This window comes from Corythoichthys intestinalis, chromosome 21 (assembly GCF_030265065.1).
Source record: "Corythoichthys intestinalis isolate RoL2023-P3 chromosome 21, ASM3026506v1, whole genome shotgun sequence".
In the NCBI taxonomy this organism is placed as follows: domain Eukaryota; kingdom Metazoa; phylum Chordata; class Actinopteri; order Syngnathiformes; family Syngnathidae; genus Corythoichthys; species Corythoichthys intestinalis.
Window position 1 is genome coordinate 26,535,253 of NC_080415.1, and position 19,526 is coordinate 26,554,778.

General features: G+C 36.8%; 1 protein-coding gene across 1 annotated transcript in view; it reads left to right on the plus strand.

Moving 5' to 3' along the window:
* Positions 1–19,526, plus strand: part of LOC130909456 (SH3 and multiple ankyrin repeat domains protein 1-like) — a 113,490-nt gene that overhangs the window by 37,901 nt on the left and 56,063 nt on the right. The window contains exons 13-16 of the mRNA XM_057825967.1: positions 3,011–3,141; positions 3,330–3,469; positions 5,781–5,894; positions 9,986–10,064. Of these exons, the coding sequence (XP_057681950.1) occupies positions 3,011–3,141; positions 3,330–3,469; positions 5,781–5,894; positions 9,986–10,064 (464 nt within the window). The remainder of the gene's footprint in view (positions 1–3,010; positions 3,142–3,329; positions 3,470–5,780; positions 5,895–9,985; positions 10,065–19,526) is intronic.

The window sequence follows — 19,526 nt, forward strand, 5'->3', positions numbered from 1 at the left end:
CTTTGAAATAAAGACTAAATAAACATTTTCATACATTTATAAAGTATATAATATATTTAATAATTTGAAATAATGATATTTATTTATTTATTGTTGACAACATAAGATTTTGCTGTTGCAAAACACTCAGATTAAAAAAAATTGAATTAAACAGGTTTTAATTTGATTTATTATTATATGTTAATTTTAATCAAATATTCTAAATGTAACTATTATAAAAAGTGCTTTGAGTGCTACTACTGTAAAAACACTTTAAGTGCCTTGAAGGTAGAAAAGCGCTATACAAGTGTTAATTCATTTACCATATTTAGAAACAATATGCAGGTAGTCCCCGGATTACGAACAAGTTCCATTTCTACGCTTGCGACGTAACCAAAATCTCCGTGTAGGTCGGAATTAACCCTAGATTCCCCCTAAATCTCAAAATAACTCTCCAAGAACATGTATTATACGTCATTGTACTGCCCTCGCCAAGATGTTGGAGCTAAGTCCTAGCTAGACGGGCGAGCTACGCTCCTAAATGTCAGACGTGCGTGCGGTACACAATATTCAGCTGCTCATGAAATCAACACTTGCAGAATGAAACTAAAATAAAAATGAAATTAAATCAGTATCATCCTCAACAACAGCAATTCAAATTTCCGTTCATAACTAGCTGCTGATACGGCAATAACAATCTACACAAATGATTAGCATGTATCTGTTAGCGTCCGCACATCATCAGAAACAATCACATAAACTCTCTTCAAGTATTTGACCACAGTTGAAAGCTCATAATAAACAGTACAAAAGGTTTTATATAGAAGTATTCTTATGTGGATGCTTCACAAGCAACAAATGTGCGTGCAGGCTTCCAGCTGTCATCTTTGCCCTCTCTCTCACTCGGCTGCGCGACTTGCTTTTTCGTGTGTGCGCGTACGCTCTTCTTCGTTGGCGCAAATACGTTCTTCTTTGTGTTTGTATGCACTCTTACTCGCGTGCAGAAGTACTACCTGCTCTACACTTCCTGCGCCGAAATAAAAGCATGCATCACCAAACAAAAGTCATTATTACATTTTTTAAAAATAAAAAGAATTAAACGAGACTCTGGTGACGTGAAGTTGATATCACTTACGTCATGTACATTGTAACCCGGAGACTACCTGTAATTAATACCAATGTAAAAAAATTAATTAAGTTCATGTCCTTATCTAAACTCTGAAAATAATTTGGCCACCATGGAGAAACTGTCCGTCATGGATGGGGGTCAGCAACCCGCGCCTCTAGAACCGCATGCGACTCTTTAGCGCTACCCTAGGGGCTCCCTGCAACTTTTTCAAAAAAGTTTGAAAATGGTAAAAGAAGGGGGAGGGTATTATATTTTTAGTTTTAATATGGTTTCTGTAGGAGGAAAAACATGCCACAACCATTCTCCTAATTCATTAATATTGTAATTAAGTTAAACTTGAGGTGGCATCGTACAACAGAATAGTCACAGGGTTTGTCATTCACTACAGAGAAAATAAATATTTACCATATTTTCCGCACTATAAGGCACATCGCACCTTCAATGTGTGGCCTATTTTAAAACCGTTTTCATGTATAGGGCACACTGCATTATAAGGCGCAGTAGTAGTTGTAGTAGTGATTGGCGTTGAGTTACGCATCCACAAGATGGAGCTGAGCTAAACGGAATGTCATGGCATGATTAACTAATATTGATCAATATATAAGGCACATTGGATTATAAGGCGCACTATCGGCCTTTGATGAAATTGAACGTTTCAGGTGTGCCTTATAGTGCGGAAAATACAGTAATCGTGAAGGCTGTATTTGTAGGCAATTTAGTCACTTTGATAGTTGGCTAATATTCGTACAGCATGTGTTGCCTTCATTATAAGGCTTTCAATTTTTTCTGCCCCGCAAACAGTGGATTCATCTAAAAAAGGACTAAAAGCTTACCTTTTTCAAAAAGCTTACTCTAGCTAATTTTATCTGACTATCTTACTTTTATCTGATTTGTATCTGATTTTTTCTGTGTTTTTTGCTTTTACTCTTTTATTCTTAGTCTTTTCATTTTTATTTTATTTTTTTTACATGGCAATGTGCACTTTGAGATTTGTTTTTCAAATGTAAAGTGCGTTATAAATACAATGTATTATTATTATTTATTGGGGCTGTCAAAATTATCGCGTTAACGGGCGTTAATTAATTTTTTTAATTAATCACGTTAAAATATTTGACACATTTAACGCACATGCCCCGCTCAAACAGATTAAAATGACAGCACAGTGTAATGTTCACTTGTTATTTGTGTTTTTTTGTGTTTTGTCGCCCTCTGCTGGCGCTTGGGTGCGACTGATTTTACGGGTTTCAGCACCCATGAGCATTGTGTAATTAATGACATGAACAATGGCGAGCTACTAGTTTATTTTTTGATTGAAAATTTTACAAATTTGATTAAAACGAAAATATTAAGAGGGGTTTTAATATGAAATTTGTATAACTTGTACTAACATTATCTTTTAAGAACTACAAGTATATCTATCCATGGATTGCTTTAACAGAATGTTAATAATGTTAATGCCATCTTGTTGATTTATTGTTATAATAAACAAATACAGTACTTATGTACCGTACATTGAATGTATATATCTGTCTTGTGTCTTATCTTTCCATTCCAACAATAATTTACAGAAAAATATGGCATATTTTATAGATGGTTTTAATTGCGATTAATTACGATTAATTAATTTTGAAGCTGTAATTAACTCGATTAAAAACTTTAATCGTTTGACAGCCCTATTATTTATTATTAATTTTTGCGGCTCCAGACATATTTGACACCTTTACAATACTATAAATGTTAGCGATGGACAGTAATACTGTAGCTCCCTTTGATAACTACTGTAGACATCCAATCCATTTTAACTTCTCATGACTTAGTCCGTCATGGACCATGATTTTTACTACTTCTACAGTGCGATTCATACAATCTTCACTCCTATTTGAAACATCTGTACTTGTTTAGGGCCAGCGCAGGTCCTCGGTGGGCTTCCGCAGCTCCAGTAGCCCTCGCAACCGCACCCGTTCTCCGTCACGAGGAAGAGGAGGCCAGAGCGACACGGAGGAGCGGCACCGGCAGCCGCGAGGCAGGCAGGGGTAAGGAGCCCCCCGGAGACCCCAGGCTTCTCTTCTCTATCTAATCAGGTCCTTCTGCTTCCATTTATAAACCCTGCTGAGCGTTACTTGCCCCACTTCCACTACATTTTCCCACTAATTATAACCGCCGGAATGTCACATTGTCGCATCTCGAGAGTCCGTCTCATCGTTTGGGCCCGTGTCCGCAGGGCGACCCCTTCGGGCGGCGGGGGAGGTCAAATGAAGCGAATGTACAGCGCAGTGCCGGGGAGAGTGTACGTGGCCACGAGGGCGCACGTTGCCAGTGGAGAGAGGCAGCTGTCACTCAACAAAGGGGACAAAGTTAAAGGTGAGAGGAAGCCATCGTGCACTCATCCAGGAGTAATGGCTTACTCACATCTGACAGAGGAAAGAAGCACTCAATCACTTTGAGTGCAAAAGTGTTGGAATTTAACTTTCAGGGACAGTTTTCAAAAGCTATCACTAGCTTTACTCATTCACTTGCACCCCAGGCCACAGTGCACATGTTGTGGTAGTTAGTAAAAGAGAGAAATTGACATAGAAAACACCTATTGACGGCAATAGACGTCCAATCCATCGTTTGAACGTCAAAAAGTTAAGTTACAGTATTTGAGGTCACAAGATTTGTTTTTTGAATTCATTTATGTCAACTTAAAACAATTTGTTTGATTATTTTTTTTATACATTTTTTTGAATTAATATTACCATAAATTTCGGACTATAAGCCGCCCCTTTTTTCCGTCATTTTGAATCCTGCGGTTTATAGTCCAGTGCGGCTTATTTATTGATTTATATCGGTTAATAGGTAGCACTTTATTTGTCAGCGGCATCATAAGACTGTCATAATTATGACATGACACTCCCATGAATGCTGAATGCTTACGTTATCTGGCAAATTGTGTCACTAACTCCATTTATGTCAATCTTGGATCTTTTACATCCATTCAAATGTGAAATAATTTGCCAGATAGCACTAAATGACATCTGTTAAAAACATTCACTAATGCTCATGACAGTGTAATGTCATAATTATCTTATCTAGTGACAGCCTTATGGCGCCACTGTCAAATAAATAATATATAATAATAATACCATAACTACCAATTAATGAAACAACTGAAAAAGTACCTGAAAAAAATAATTAGCACAGAACATGAATTTTGATTGTTATTTGCATCTGTAGCGGTGCAATGCATGCTAGGAGGCATGTTGGACAACAACAGTGTTGACAGCAGGTGGCAGCAGAGGTTGACTGTCTATCCCAAGGGAGCAGCGATGGCCAAATGAAGCTTCTTGAAGCAAGGAAGATTTGCAGCCATTTGGTTCATAGCTTCATGGTGGTTCATTTGGTCTTAGGACAGTCGTATGATGCCGCTGTCAATCGAACTGTAACTGGTTAATATGTTTTGGTGTAAACATCCCATAATACAGTGAGGACAGCTACGGCTTATAGTCCAGTGCGGCTTATCTCTGAACAAATGCCCTTTTCGTGCCAGATTTGGTGGGTGGCGCCTTATAGTCAGGTGGGCCTTATAGTGCAAAAATTAGGGTGATTGATTTTGAATTATGTATACACGTTTTTTGTTTTTTTTAATAATTCATGGCTTTTTTTGTTTACATTTAAAAAAATACTAATTAATATACATATACTGTAGATTTCTTTTTTCAAAACGGATCCTTTGCTTAATCCATTCATTTCATTTACAATTATTTATATATATATATTTTTTTTACTGCTGATTATAAAATATCTGCAGGCAACACTAATACTACAATTGGATGTCAAATGAAGGGTGCAAAATATTGTCCCGTGGGCCGCAATTGGCCCCTGGGCTGCAAGTTTGAGACCCCTGTTATGTATAAATGTTATAATAACATTTTTTAAATCATCATAATTCGTGCATGAAAGGTTTAATTCCATACTGCAGAAAGAATAAGCCGAAACCATAAAGAAGATGGGATTTCTTTGTGGTGATTTTTGTACAAATAGTGTACAGGAAATTGTAAGGATTTTTCGTGAAAAACAATGACCTTCAAGTTGACAGATTTTACATGACTTGGCAAAGTCGAACTTGGAACTAAAATAAGAAAAAAATCTATAAAACGTAAAGTGGGAACTTGTAAGATTTTATACCAAAAATGAAGATTTTACGTGATTTAAGGTCGAGGAATTCAGTGAGATTTTGAAACAAAATGGTAGTTTGACATTGATAGGATTTTAAAGAAAAACAGATGACTGACAGATTTTGATGTGACTTTACAAAGTGGAACATGTGAATTTAGAAAATATAAAAAAATTAATTTAGCTGATTTTGTACAAAGAAATACAATCAAACCGAGAGATTTTAAGTGTTTGTTATAGTGAGGAATGTGAATTTAGTGAAAGTTTTGGGCGAACTGAACAAGAAATGCAAGGATTTTGTATAACAACAACAACAACAAAAACAGATTGCTGGCAAACAGATTTTACGGAATTAAAAAACAAATTTAGACAAAGTATTAACTAGAATGTGAACATTTTCTTAATTAATAACCACCAAACTGACAGATTTTTAGTTGACTTTAAAATGTGAAAGGTTATTAAGTATTAAGAAAATTCTTAAATCGTGAATTTAGGGCACATTTTTGTCCCTTGACAGTACTAAGTGTGGGAGAAGGAGGCTACTGGGAAGGAACGGTGAAAGGTCGCACTGGTTGGTTCCCCGCTGACTGCGTGGAGGAAGTGGCACCTCCCAGCAAGGACAATCGACCAGGTGATATGCACAAACTTTCTGCATATACTATGCGATGAATTTGGAAATAATTGTACATAGAGCCTATAGATTCCATAAGTTGCAAATTTAGGTCACATGGTCCTCCAGGGTAGAATTGTCCTTGAACTCACTTTAATGATGGCCTCATGTTGGAGACTGAAATGATGGTGCTAGAAGGTCCAATTCATTTTGACTTACGTCATTCAGTCCGTCATGGACCATGGATTTTCGTGCTCTTTCAGTACCATTGACTGCGCAAGATGTCCAATCCGTTCTGGTGGAGGAGAGAATGAACTAATGGTAGCAAATGAGTTAATAGGTTAGAACCCTTTTTTTTTTTTTTCAAGTCCCACAATTTTTGGGATATGTGTTGGTAAAGAGCAACAAATTGGTTCCCAGACATTAAACGATAAAAAAAAAAAAAAATACTACGAAAAAAAAAAAAAATACTACGAAAAAAAAGGTAAACTAATAAACTGTTAAATTAGTGAATCCTCCCTAAAAATGTTGAACAATATTGGTTTGAAAAATGTATATATATTAAAATTTTGTTTAAAACTCCTTAATGCCTGAATTTATACATTTTATATACAGTGTATATATATATTAGGGCTGTCAAACGATTAAAATTTTTAATCGAGTTAATTACAGCTTTAAAATTAATTAATCGTAATTAATCGCAATTCAAACCATCTATAAAATATGCCATATTTTTCTGTAAATTATTGTTGGAATGGAAAGACAAGACACAAGATGGATATATACATTCAACATCTGGTACATAAGGACTGTATTTGTTTATTATAACAATAAATCAACAAGATGGCATTAACATTATTAACATTCTGTTAAAGCGATCCATGGATAGAAAGACTTGTAGTTCTTAAAAGATAAATGTTAGTACAAGTTATAGAAATTTTATATTAAAACCCCTCTTAATGTTTTCGTTTTAATAAAATTTGTAAAATTTTCAATCAAAAAATAAACTAGTAGCCCGCCATTGTTGATGTCAATAATTACTTACACAATGTTCATGGGTGCTGAAACCCGTAAAATCAGTCGCACCCAAGCGCCAGCAGAGGGCAGCAAAACTCCATAAAACACAATTAACAAGTGGGCAGTTCACTGTACTGTCATTCAAATCTCTCTGAGCCCGGCATGTGCTTTAATTGCGTCAAATATTTTAATGGGATTAATTTAAAAAATCAATTACCGCCCGTTAACGTGATAATTTTGACAGCCCTAATATATATATATATATATATATATATATATATATATATATATGAGGTACACAGTGGTACCTCAACATATGATTGCTTCGACATACGATCTTTTCGACATCCAACGTAAAATTTCACTCGCCATTTGTTTCTGCATCCAAAAACGTTCGGAATATGAAGATTTATGACAGCGCCGTAGTTTCGACAATACGGCCTTAGAATGTCTACGATCTCGATGGCCCTCCTCCGACCTCTGTTCGCTAGTCTTTATAAGACGAGGTGGCAATGGCGTACCGCAAGCAACATGTCACTTCCGCTCATTAATATTCATGACGTTAGCAACTGTTGCTAAGTGAGGGGCATGCTTCCGTTTGTCCCCAATAGTAAATGAATGTAATAATGTCCCTGCTGCGAAATTCACTGGTAAAGATGTGTAAGAACGTACAAATGTTCAGTTAAAGAGATGGCTTGAGTGTCGTGGAAAAAAGAAACAAGCCAACCTAAGCTTAGCCTTCGCTTTTTTATCGATGCCTTTTCCTATGCCACTGACAATGACATTCTCCTGTTTCAACAATCTGTCCTTTACCACCATATGCCCTGTCTTTCTTTATATATTATATCCTCTGGTTGTCTTACATCTCTGACTGTTCTTTTGGGCAATTTACATTGCTATTTTTGTGTAGCAATTGCAAATGCTATTCGTTGACAGCCAACGAACGAATTTTTTCATTATTAAAAAAATCTTAATTCTATAATTTATGTACACTTCCCCCTTATTGAAGTTGTTTTTAACAACAGAAAAGGTAACAGTGGCAGTCAGATACCATTTTAATTTTTTCAGGCCATTCAATGTCAGACAGAAGCAGCACGGCAAAACGCCATGCTAAGAAATAAGTAAAAAATTTCAAAATGGCTTACCTCTTCATCCTCTGAAGGGCCATGCTCCCCAACAAAATGTTTACTGCGTAAGAAATGTGAATGGCTTCACCTTACTGGTGTTAAATGTCCGCGCAGGTTGAGCTATTCTTCACCTTTTTCCTCCAAGTTTTTGGTTTCGGGAAACGTATGAAGAAAACATTCTTCATATGTCGTAATGTCTAGAGTCGTTTCTATAAGTTCCATATCAGCAGCGCTTGATCGGCATGTTCGTTTTTTAAATATATAATGTCCCACTTCTGCTTTACGATGCGACGTCACAGTCTAAAAATAGCATTCATGCGGTACGCTATTATTATTGTGTTAACATCGCCAACGAAATTCGCAGCTTCGTCATGTTTTTAATAATTTATTTCAGAACTTGTACAACACAGCACGCCTACTGTCCGCTGCAGTTGACAGCAACAACAACAGGACATTAAAAGAGAAAATATAATCTCTACCGCACCTCTCTCACTCTGTCACATCAGCCACGCCGTGCGTTCAGGTACACAAGTATATTATTATTCTAATTTTTATTTATAATTAATTCGTTTTGCTATGTGAAATTGCCATTTGTAATGGTACTAGCAGTATTTATTCAAGATTTAGTGTAGGTTTTTGGGCTGTGGAATGAATTAATGGAATTATAATGTACCGTAATTTCCAGAATATAACGCACTTTTTTCCCCCCCAAAATCAACTTGTAAAATCATGGTGCGCATTATAAACGGGTACATGAATGGAGACAGAAATATATATATATAATCGATTTTTTTATTGACATGGCCACGTTGTGTTGAAGAAACGTATGCGGCGACCCGTTGCCGATCATTACGGTACGTGACGTCACCATTTTGTTTCGGTAATACTTCACTGTAATCGGTCGAATTATTTCGTCTGTGTTAAATTCTGCTTTTTTCACTCTTCATAAAGCACAGAATTTAGTTTCTTGAACTCATTTGAGTCAATGTTTGTTGCAGCTCCGCAACTCGGACCATAACAAACATAACACAACACAGACTTCCTGTGTCCGTCAACTATATCTGTCCCTCGGGAAACTCAAACCCAAATAACAATATTTCCTATTGTTACTGTCGTGTTGACAGCGATGAGCTCTCATGGATTTCCCACTTACGTTCTCACTTTCATTTAACCGTATCAATCCATGGAAGAAACATTTATTCATTTTGATGAAACAAGCAAGTTATACAGCAGCCTTTAAAAGAAAAGTCACATCTGTTTTGTTTTCTCCTAGATTCTGGTAAGTTGGAGAAGTTGTCAAATCATATTATTACCGTAAATATTGTCAGTTTATGGTAATGTTTTGAACTACCAATGTGCTATGCTTGTGCTGTGTTTCACCAGTCATTAAAATGACATTTGCATATCTGTACACGAGCTCTGCTTTCTTGTATTCTTCTATTTATTGGTGCTAGAATTAGGGTGCACGTTATAAACGGGTACAATAATTTCCCCTAGATTTTACAAGTAAATTTGGGGTGCACATTATACACGGGTGCGCCTTATATTCGGGAAATTATGGGTATTCTTATGGGAAAATCCTGCTCGACATTCGACCATTTCGACTTACAAGGTCCTGGAACAAATTAACTTCGTATGTAGAGGTACCACTGTATATGTATAAACAATTCAATTGAAAAATGGCGAAAAAAAAAGGAAAATCCCCAAAAATATATTTAAAAAAAAAAAAAAAGTCAAAAATTAAAGAAAATATTTTTGGGGAGAACTGCAAAACAATTATTTAAAAAAAGGAATTTTTACAATAATACTCTCCTTGGACGCCTAGAGCCGTCAAAGACAGCCAATGTGTTAATGTTGACCCTGATGATGGTACATGGAGACCATAATATTCTCTGTGGTCGTAATTGCTGTATAATACTTAAGAACCACTGTGAACACAAAAAAGTCGCTTATGTTTTTACTGTGCAGAGACGCGGACCGGAAAATCCAAGAGGAAGCTTTTCCGGAACGTCACCGTCGGCGCCTATGACAGCAACGACGGTCCCAGGTAAGATTCCTCCTTGCGACCTGTCAACATGCAGTTTGGTGAATTCCAATCTTAGCTTTTTTATGCATTGAACATGTTCTCAAATGTAGTAGTAAGTGTCAGCTCACTGAAATTTCACTGTACCTACTATAAAATATGGGAACTGTATGTTCTGGTGAAGGGTTTCTGTACAGTAATGGAATTTCAATACTATCAAAGTAGCTGCCAGGTGTCAGATGTCAGATCAGATGTTGTGAAATAATTAGCCTAACAAGCCATGTCAAATTGCTAGGCAGTTGTTTTTTTTTTTTCTTTTACATAAGGCTGTGCATGTTTTGCTTTGAGTCGTTGTGCGCATGAATATGTCTTTGTGAGTAAATACATCATGTCGCTGATGATGAGTCATGAACAGGCTGAGCGATAGTTGTGTCCCTGAGCTAGCGAGCAGAGCCTACTCTGGGATTTTACAGTCTCTTTTACGCTAACGGGGCCCTCCATTCCCAACGTGGTGACATGTTTCGGTGTAGCAGCGAGAAGTGTGGAATGAGGAAAAGCTCAAATTGGCAGGTGTGCGTGTGGAAGTCTGGGCTGGTAATCAGCTGTGAGCCAATCTGTGATTGGCCAGGGATCGAGAGCGCACATTTGCGCATGCGAGCTTGTTTATCATCGCCCCCTTGCAATCACAAACACAGGCTCGCTTTGTCAAAGTCCTCTATTGTCTCAAGTGTAGCCGCTTATGGAAAGCCATTTGGATATTTCTGCTAGTGAGCTGAAATGTCGTAAAGTAGTGGAAAAACGTCACTTTTAAGACATTCATCATTCTAAATGTGTTATCCGTTCAACATGATAACTTCAACCCATTCAGGAACAGTAGTCGCCACAGTGAACAGCTATTTGAAAGTTACTTAAAAAAGAAGCGGATTTTAAGGGGGGGGCCAGGCTCCCTCTGGTGGCCGAAAAATGTCATTGACAAAAATGAATGAAATGAACAAAAAAAAAACAACACATTTTTATAATAGGTCGGGAAAAAAAATGGAGCACCTTCGACAGTCATTCGCTTTGCATTTAATTTAAAAAAAACATATATTAGACAAAAAAAATATTTTAAAAATTTATTTTTTTCTTTGAATTTTTTTTGGGGATTGAAGCAACACAAATGTCCTTCAATCAAAGAAAAATTTTTCAGTGAAAAATTACGTGTTGAAATGCAAATTTTTCAATCTCAAATATTTTTTCGCATTCAAAAACTTTTTTTCAATGATTGAAATTTTTCCTTTTTTTGATTGAAGTGATTTTTATTTTTATTTTTTTTAATATATATTTTTTTGAAGCAACTTATTTTTTGATTGAATAATAAAGAGAAAAATGTCCTAGCCAAATTGTGGCCCAAACACAAACCAACATTACGTCAATCCAAAAGTTGCTTCAATCAAAAAAACTTCAGTCCAAAAAATAAATAAATAAATAATCAAAGAAAAATCGCTTACACATGCATTTTTTTTCAGTTTTTGAGTATTTTTGCATTCAAACACTTTTTTTTTTCTTTTTAATTAAAGCGACTTTTTTTTGGTTGAAAATATATATTTTGATTGAAGCAACTATGTTTTTTAATTGAAGCAACTTATGTTTTTGATTGAATAATAAAGACACAAATCTACAGTGCCTTGCAAAAGTATTCGGCCCCCTTGAACCTTGCAACCTTTCGCCACATTTCAGGCTTCAAACATAAAGATATAAAATTTTAATTTTTTTGTCAAGAATCAACAACAAGTGGGACACAATCGTGAAGTGGAACAAAATTTATTGAATAATTTAAACTTTTTCAACAAATAAAAAACTAAAAAGTGGGGCGTGCAATATTATTCGGCCCCCTTGCGTTAATACTTTGTAGCGCCACCTTTTGCTCCAATTACAGCTGCAAGTCGCTTGGGGTATGTTTCTATCAGTTTGGCACATCGAGAGACTGACATTCTTGCCCATTCTTCCTTGCAAAACAGCTCGAGCTCAGTGAGGTTGGATGGAGAGTGTTTGTGAACAGCAGTCTTCAGCTCTTTCCACAGATTCTCGATTGGATTCAGGTCTGGTCTTTGACTTGGCCATTCTAACACCTGGATACGTTTATTTTTTAACCATTCCACTGTAGATTTGGCTTTATGTTTTGGATCATTGTCCTGTTGGAAGATAAATCTCCGTCCCAGTCTCAGGTCTTGTGCAGATACCAACAGGTTTTCTTCCAGAATGTTCCTGTATTTGGCTGCATCCATCTTCCCGTCAATTTTAACCATCTTCCCTGTCCCTGCTGAAGAAAAGCAGGCCCAAACCATGATGCTGCCACCACCATGTTTGACAGTGGGGATGGTGTGTTCAGGGTGATGAGCTGTGTTGCTTTTACGCCAAACATATCGTTTTGCATTGTGGCCAAAAAGTTCAATTTTGGTTTCATCTGACCAGAGCACCTTCTTCCACATGTTTGGTGTGTCTCCCAGGTGGCTTGTGGCAAACTTTAAACGAGACTTTTTATGGATATCTTTGAGAAATGGCTTTCTTCTTGCCACTCTTCCATAAAGGCCAGATTTGTGCAGTGTACGACTGATTGTTGTCCTATGGACAGACTCTCCCACCTCAGCTGTAGATCTCTGCAGTTCATCCAGAGTGATCATGGGCCTCTTGGCTGCATCTCTGATCGGTTTTCTCCTTGTTTGAGAAGAAAGTTTGGAAGGACGGCCGGGTCTTGGTAGATTTGCAGTGGTCTGATGCTCCTTCCATTTCAATATGATGGCTTGCACAGTGCTCCTTGAGATGTTTAAAGCTTGGGAAATCTTTTTGTATCCAAATCCGGCTTTAAACTTCTCCACAACAGTATCTCGGACCTGCCTGGTGTGTTCCTTGGTTTTCATAATGCTCTCTGCACTTTAAACAGAACCCTGAGACTATTATCACAGAGCAGGTGCATTTATACGGAGACTTGATTACACACAGGTGGATTCTATTTATCATCATCGGTCATTTAGGACAACATTGGATCATTCAGAGATCCTCACTGAACTTCTGGAGTGAGTTTGCTGCACTGAAAGTAAAGGGGCCGAATAATATTGCACGCCCCACTTTTCAGTTTTTTATTTGTTAAAAAAGTTTAAATTATCCAATAAATGTTGTTCCACTTCACGATTGTGTCCCACTTGTTGTTGATTCTTGACAAAAAAATTAAATTTCATATCTTTATGTTTGAAGCCTGAAATGTGGCGAAAGGTTGCAAGATTCAAGGGGGCCGAATACTTTTGCAAGGCACTGTAATTAGATATCCTGACATTTGAGCAAAAAAATGAAGTATGCTACTGTTCTGCTCCTCTTATACTGGACGGTTTTAGGTTGCAGCACTACTTGATATAATTAATATTTGTGACAACTCAAAAATAAAAGTGACTGGGGTGAAAGCTGTCATAATGTTGTAATTTTTCAACAAATAACTAAAAATATATCGATACGGTGATAAAATAAATGGGCCATATCGTGATAAGAGATTTTTTTCCTCCATATCGCACAGCAGTAAAACACGGAACAAAATCTCTGAGGGCTTCCCAAACCTGCTCGCTCCTCCTCCTCTCTCTGTGGTTGCCCGGGAGTGAGTGAGTGAGCGAGAGAGGGAGGGAGGGCAGAGGAGGATGAGAGAGGAAGAGGAAGGGAATGGAGGGATGCGGCGAGAGAGTCCGCTCTCTCGCCCTCTCCCTCTCTCCTCGGCGGCCGTCACCGGGCCCCAGAAACGGGAGAGTGTGGTTCATTTACAGGTAGCGGCTGTTTCCTCCTTCATTGGCTGGCTATGGATGTGAAGAGAGGACAATGGAGAGAGGGGAGAGGTAGATGACGCTTCTCACAGGCCGTCTCTTTTTCTTTCTTTTTTTCTTCAAAGAGCAAATTGGTGTGCCGTGCGCGTCTTTTTCCTTCGCGCCGCTCTGGCGTTGTCTGTTCAATGTACAGCTTGCATGCTCGCGTGTGGTTAACATTGATGCATTTCACTCAGACGACGTGGGTGTATTTCATACTAAGGAGATTTTCATTCATAGGGATTTGGTGGTTTCTAACTGTCTTTTTAAATAGCTATTGTATAATTGATCGTGTGTGTAGAGGGATTACTGTGAGGATTTATTTCTGTATGTGAAAAATCTGTTTTTTAATCAGATTTTTTTGTCTACTTTTTAAAGAAATATTTTAATTTAAAAAAAAAATAACACCTTTAATAAATGTTTTTTTTTGTAGTGGCACATCAAATGCCACCTATGTGCCTCCACTGAATATTTCATACATCTCCATTCGTCGTGTGTGTGTCTCACTGACATCCATGCACAGGTGGCAAACTCAAGGCTCGGGGCCGGATCTGGCTCGTCACGTCATTTCGTGTGGTCCTTGACGTTAAATTATGTGCTTCGACTTCATGTTTCTCATTAACATAAAATTTAGAACGTAATTCTATGTTTAAAGAAATAATATTACAGTCATATTTAGATAATTATAGTACAGGTATTATATAAAAACTAGGAATGTCAAACGATTAAAATTTTTAATCGAGTTAATCACGGTTTAAAAATTAATCATAATTAATTGCAATTCAAACCATCTATAAAATATGCCATATTTTTCTGTGAATTATTGTTGGAATGGAAAGAAGACACAAAGAAGACGGATATACATTCAACATACTGTACATAAGTACTGTATTTGTTTGTTATAAAAATAAATCCACAAGATGGCATTAACATTATTGACATTCTTTCTGTTAAAGGGATCCACTGATAGAATGACTTGTAGTTCTTAAAAGATAAATTTGAGTACAAGTTATAGTAATTTTATATTAAAACCCCTCTTAATGTTTTCGTTTGAATAAAATGTGTAAAATTTTCAATCAAAAAATAAACTAGTAGCTGGCCATTGTTGATGTCAATAATTACACAATGCTCATGGTGCATAAAATCAGTCGCACCCAAGCGCCAGCAGAGGGAGACAAAAAACACAAGTCGACATGACACTGTTGTCATTTTAATCTGTTTGAGCGGGGCATGTGCGTTAATTGCGTCAAATATTTTAACGTGATTAATTTAAAAAATACAATTACCGCCCGTTAACGCGATAATTTTGACAGCCCTAATAAAAACGGTATAATATTAACTATAGCAGTATAATTAAAACAATGAAATAAAATAACTGAATAAATAAATAAAAAAATAAATAAATATATTTACCTTTTTTTTTTTTTTTTTTTTTTTTTTTATTAAAACTAGAAAAGTAAAAATGTATTCATTTTAAGAATACCTTAATTTTCGGACTATAAGATGCGTCTCACTATATATTGACCCACAAAATTTGGCACGAAAGTGGCATTTGTACATAGATAAACCGCACTGGACTATAAGCCGCAGCTGTTCTCACTGTATTATGGGATATTTAAACCAAAGAAATTAACCGGTAACAACATCATCCATCATCATTGCTTCAGGAAGCTTCATTTGGCCACCACTGCTCCCTTAGGGGAGACGGTCAACCTCTGCTGCCACCTACTGTCAACACTGTTCTTGTCCAACATGCCTCCTAACATGCAATTCAGCGCTACAGATTTAAATATCAATCAAAATTTATGTTCTGGGCGAATTATTTCTTCAGTTACTGTTCCGATTGTTTCATTAATTGCTAGTTATAGTATTTGGTAACACTTTATTTGACAGTGGCACCATAAGACTGTAGTAAATCCATCATAATTATGACATGACACTGCCAATAGCGTTAATGAATGCTTATGACAGATGTCATTTTGTGTCATCTGGCAAATCATCTCACTTTTAAATGGATGTAAAGATCCGAGCTGGACATAAATGGAGTTAATGACACAATTTATAATGTGATTAATGCCCATCAGCTGTCAAAGAAAGTGTTACCTATTAACCCAAATAAATCAACAAATAAGACGCACTGGACTATAAGCCGCAGGATTCAAAATGAGGGTGAAAAAGTAGCGGTTTATAGTCCGAAAATTATCCGAAATTTAAATTAATATTATTTTTTTTAGATTAGAAAATCTAAAAAAATAATTTTTTGCCTTTTAAAATTACAAAAACAAAAAACTACAAAATAATAGGAAAAAGAACTTTTACTGCCCCCACCACCCCTCCCACCTTGTTTTTTTTTTTTTTTTTTTTTTAATAAAAGAATTGTTAATCAATTTAAAAACAAAATACAGAAGAAAACATTTGCTATTGAGACACAGAACAAAAATGAATTTGGACTATTTTTATGTCACCAATCAATTGACAATTAAATAACTTATCTATTCATTGACTAGTAATCTTATATTCCCGCCCACATAGCCTCTCCATACTGATAGTTCGAATACTTTCCGCCTATATATTATTATACAATATGATACTACACCGCCTGATTTGAGAGATCCTTCTCAAAAAATTAATTATCTTGTTGAATGCTCATATTATCTAAAAAAATGAACAAATGTCTCACCTGGAGGACCGCCGACGTCACCAGGCCGTGTTTCCCCCTTCCTTGTGGCTTCGTTACACCCACTCCTTATTAGTTTGATCCTCGGAGAAAGATTGCATGAAGGAGGACAGGGTGAGAGGAAAAAGGAATGAGGTGTGAGGAACAGATGGCTGGAAGGCGGCAAAGCGTTGGCGAACCAGCAATGTCGATGGAGAACGTGCAAGGGATGGACCTCAGTGAGGGGAAACGTGCAGCCGTTTTCAGTTTTGTGCTCGAGTTATGGATTCATGTATGGATCTTTGAGATGCAACAGGAAGCATTTTTGTACAATGTTTGGATCGTTAGAATGGAAAATGCTAGGAAATAGTTAAAATTGGATGGGCGCTAACTCATTAGCTACCATTAATGACAGTAGATGACTTAATGTGAGATAAATCATAATGGACCATGGTTTTTACAACTTTGACAGTAAGCTACATATTAGTCATGGAAATAGACATGTTTCCTGAGCGAAACATGGGCGGCGCCATCTTTGACATTTTCTGCTACGGAGCTCCGGTTTGACAGAACAACATGAAGTGCTGTTGAAGTAACAAAGGTGTAGACAAAGTTAAAACTGCATAATCAAACCAGAGGAACCCACAGGATCTCCAAAAATGGATTCAGCACGATGTAGATGAAGCTCCAGGACTTTCTGTGTTGTGTGTTTGTTCTTATCACTTTGTTGATCGTTCGTGGACAAAATTCTAACAATCTGTGCAGCCCGTTTTAACATGAGGTGTAGATTGATACGCTGACCACTTGAGTGACCGAAATTAGGCAAAATTACAAATAATATTATACATGCAGAAGGGCTGACACATATTTTGTTGTCACAAGGGAATTCTACATCTATTCAGATTATAGTTACAGTATTATGAGCTCATCACATATGGACATATAAAAACAAACAATATGTCATTCTTTATATTGCAGATATTGATTGCAGTAAAACATTTGGACAACATGATTCCATTTCTTGTTTTATTTAAAACGATTGGTGCATGTGTAAAACAGGTCAATAAATCACAATTTACAAAATTATTAGAAAAATATTAACGAAGGTGGAGCATAAGTCGACCCTTCCATCATCAGAGTAGAATGCAGGTAGTCTCAATATATGTCCATCAACAGTGGCGGACTTGGCAATTTTGGGGCCTAAGGCGAACATATCCAGGGGCCTTCTTCATGGGTCAGGGGTTAAAAAGGTGAGAAGGGTGTGGAGGAAATATGTTCCGGTACACTAGGGCTGTCTTAAACGACAAATTTTCTCCTGATTAGTTAGCCGACTAGTTTTATGATTAGTCAACTAATCTAATAATTTTCTCTTTTATTAATTTAGCAATGAAATTTTTGTTGATGCTTAATAATTCAAAAAACCATTTTGGAACACTTACATTTTTTATTAAAGTACAAATAATCGTGTAAATAACAATAACTAATCACAAATAAACAATGAGGTTAAATGCTGATAGCATTTACTAGTGCAAAGGAATGGAAAGTAAACAGATTCAGATCACTGGCTTTGCCTTTGCAACATTATTCTAAACAATTCTTTAAAAAATTCTAGCATTATTATTATAGTATAGTACTATATATAATAGTAGTATAATTATTCATTGCCAATCATGTCATAAAGAGTGTCGTTTAAAAGCTATTCTTAGTTTAGAATCTGTATTCTGTAGTATTTACTCTACATATTATAATATTAATTCTGAGGTGTGTGGGATTAACTCCAGAAATCGTTATTTATATGACAAACATGACGTGCTTTTATTTTGAAATGTTCACCGGAGGTACGTTCGCTAAACCGCTAACCGAAAGCTTTACACTCCGTAAAAAAACATTCTACATCATTGCTTGTGGTGTCACTAATAGATTTATTTTTTTCGTTAGAAAATGTTGTTAACCAGCTGTTGAGTGTTATTGCATGACTGATTGGAACTGTACTGCATTGTTTCACCACAGGGTGTGCTGTCGTGTATTTTATGTCCGGTGTGAAGAGGAAGAAAGTTAAAAGCTAAAAGAAAGTTAATTAGCGGCCTGTTCTCACCTTCTCCCTCGCTCACAGCACTTTGGCTCTCATGGAGAGCATGTTTGCTCATGTGTTCGAAATAAACGATAGCCGACGTGCAAAGTAGAAAGTATGCTGTAAAAATAGCGAGCTTAGTGGTGTGAAAACGCGGGAGAGCTAAGTGATGCCAACGAACAGCTAAGCGGAGCTAAGCAATGCTAAACGGAGCTAAGTGAAGCTAAACGGCGCTAAATGAAGCTAAGCGACTGATACTCAGTCCGTCGCCGTGGAACAGTCCATTGTAGTGCGTGTGTGTGGGGGGGGGGGGATAATATAAATGCAGCATTCAAGTGGCTTTCTTTTTTGTTTTGTTATTTGTTTGTTTAGTATGCTGATATAATTATACATGACAAATAGTTGGGGGTGCTGCTGGCTCCGGTGGCCCAAGCCCTTCCTCGTTGGGGCAAGGGCAGCTGGTTGGGGGCCCCCTACTGGTTGGGGGCCTAAGGCGATTGCCTACTTCGCCTGAATAGTAGATCCGCCTATGTCCATCAATGTACAGTAAGTGTTGTTGTGAGGCACATCAAGTTGTCTTCGCTTGCCTAACAGCGTTTTCCACCTTTAAACAAACGAACAAACCCATGTATGACTTGTAGTAGATGAGTGTTTGTTTTCATTTTCTTTATGGTTGTATAACTACAGTTAGCAATGCCAATGATGTCTCAGCTGGGACGCAAAACACAGAATTGTAGTCAAATTGAACATAATTGTGCCATCTTACATGGACTGATTAGCAACAGGCTAGCTGCAGATAGCATTTGTTGCAGCCACAGCAGTACAGTAGTTGTTGTCAATCATATTAAACATCTTCATTAATTAGAATCATCATCGTAATAACAATATCAAAGACAACAAGTCGTTTCATGCGCAAGATTTTAGCTTTGGTATTT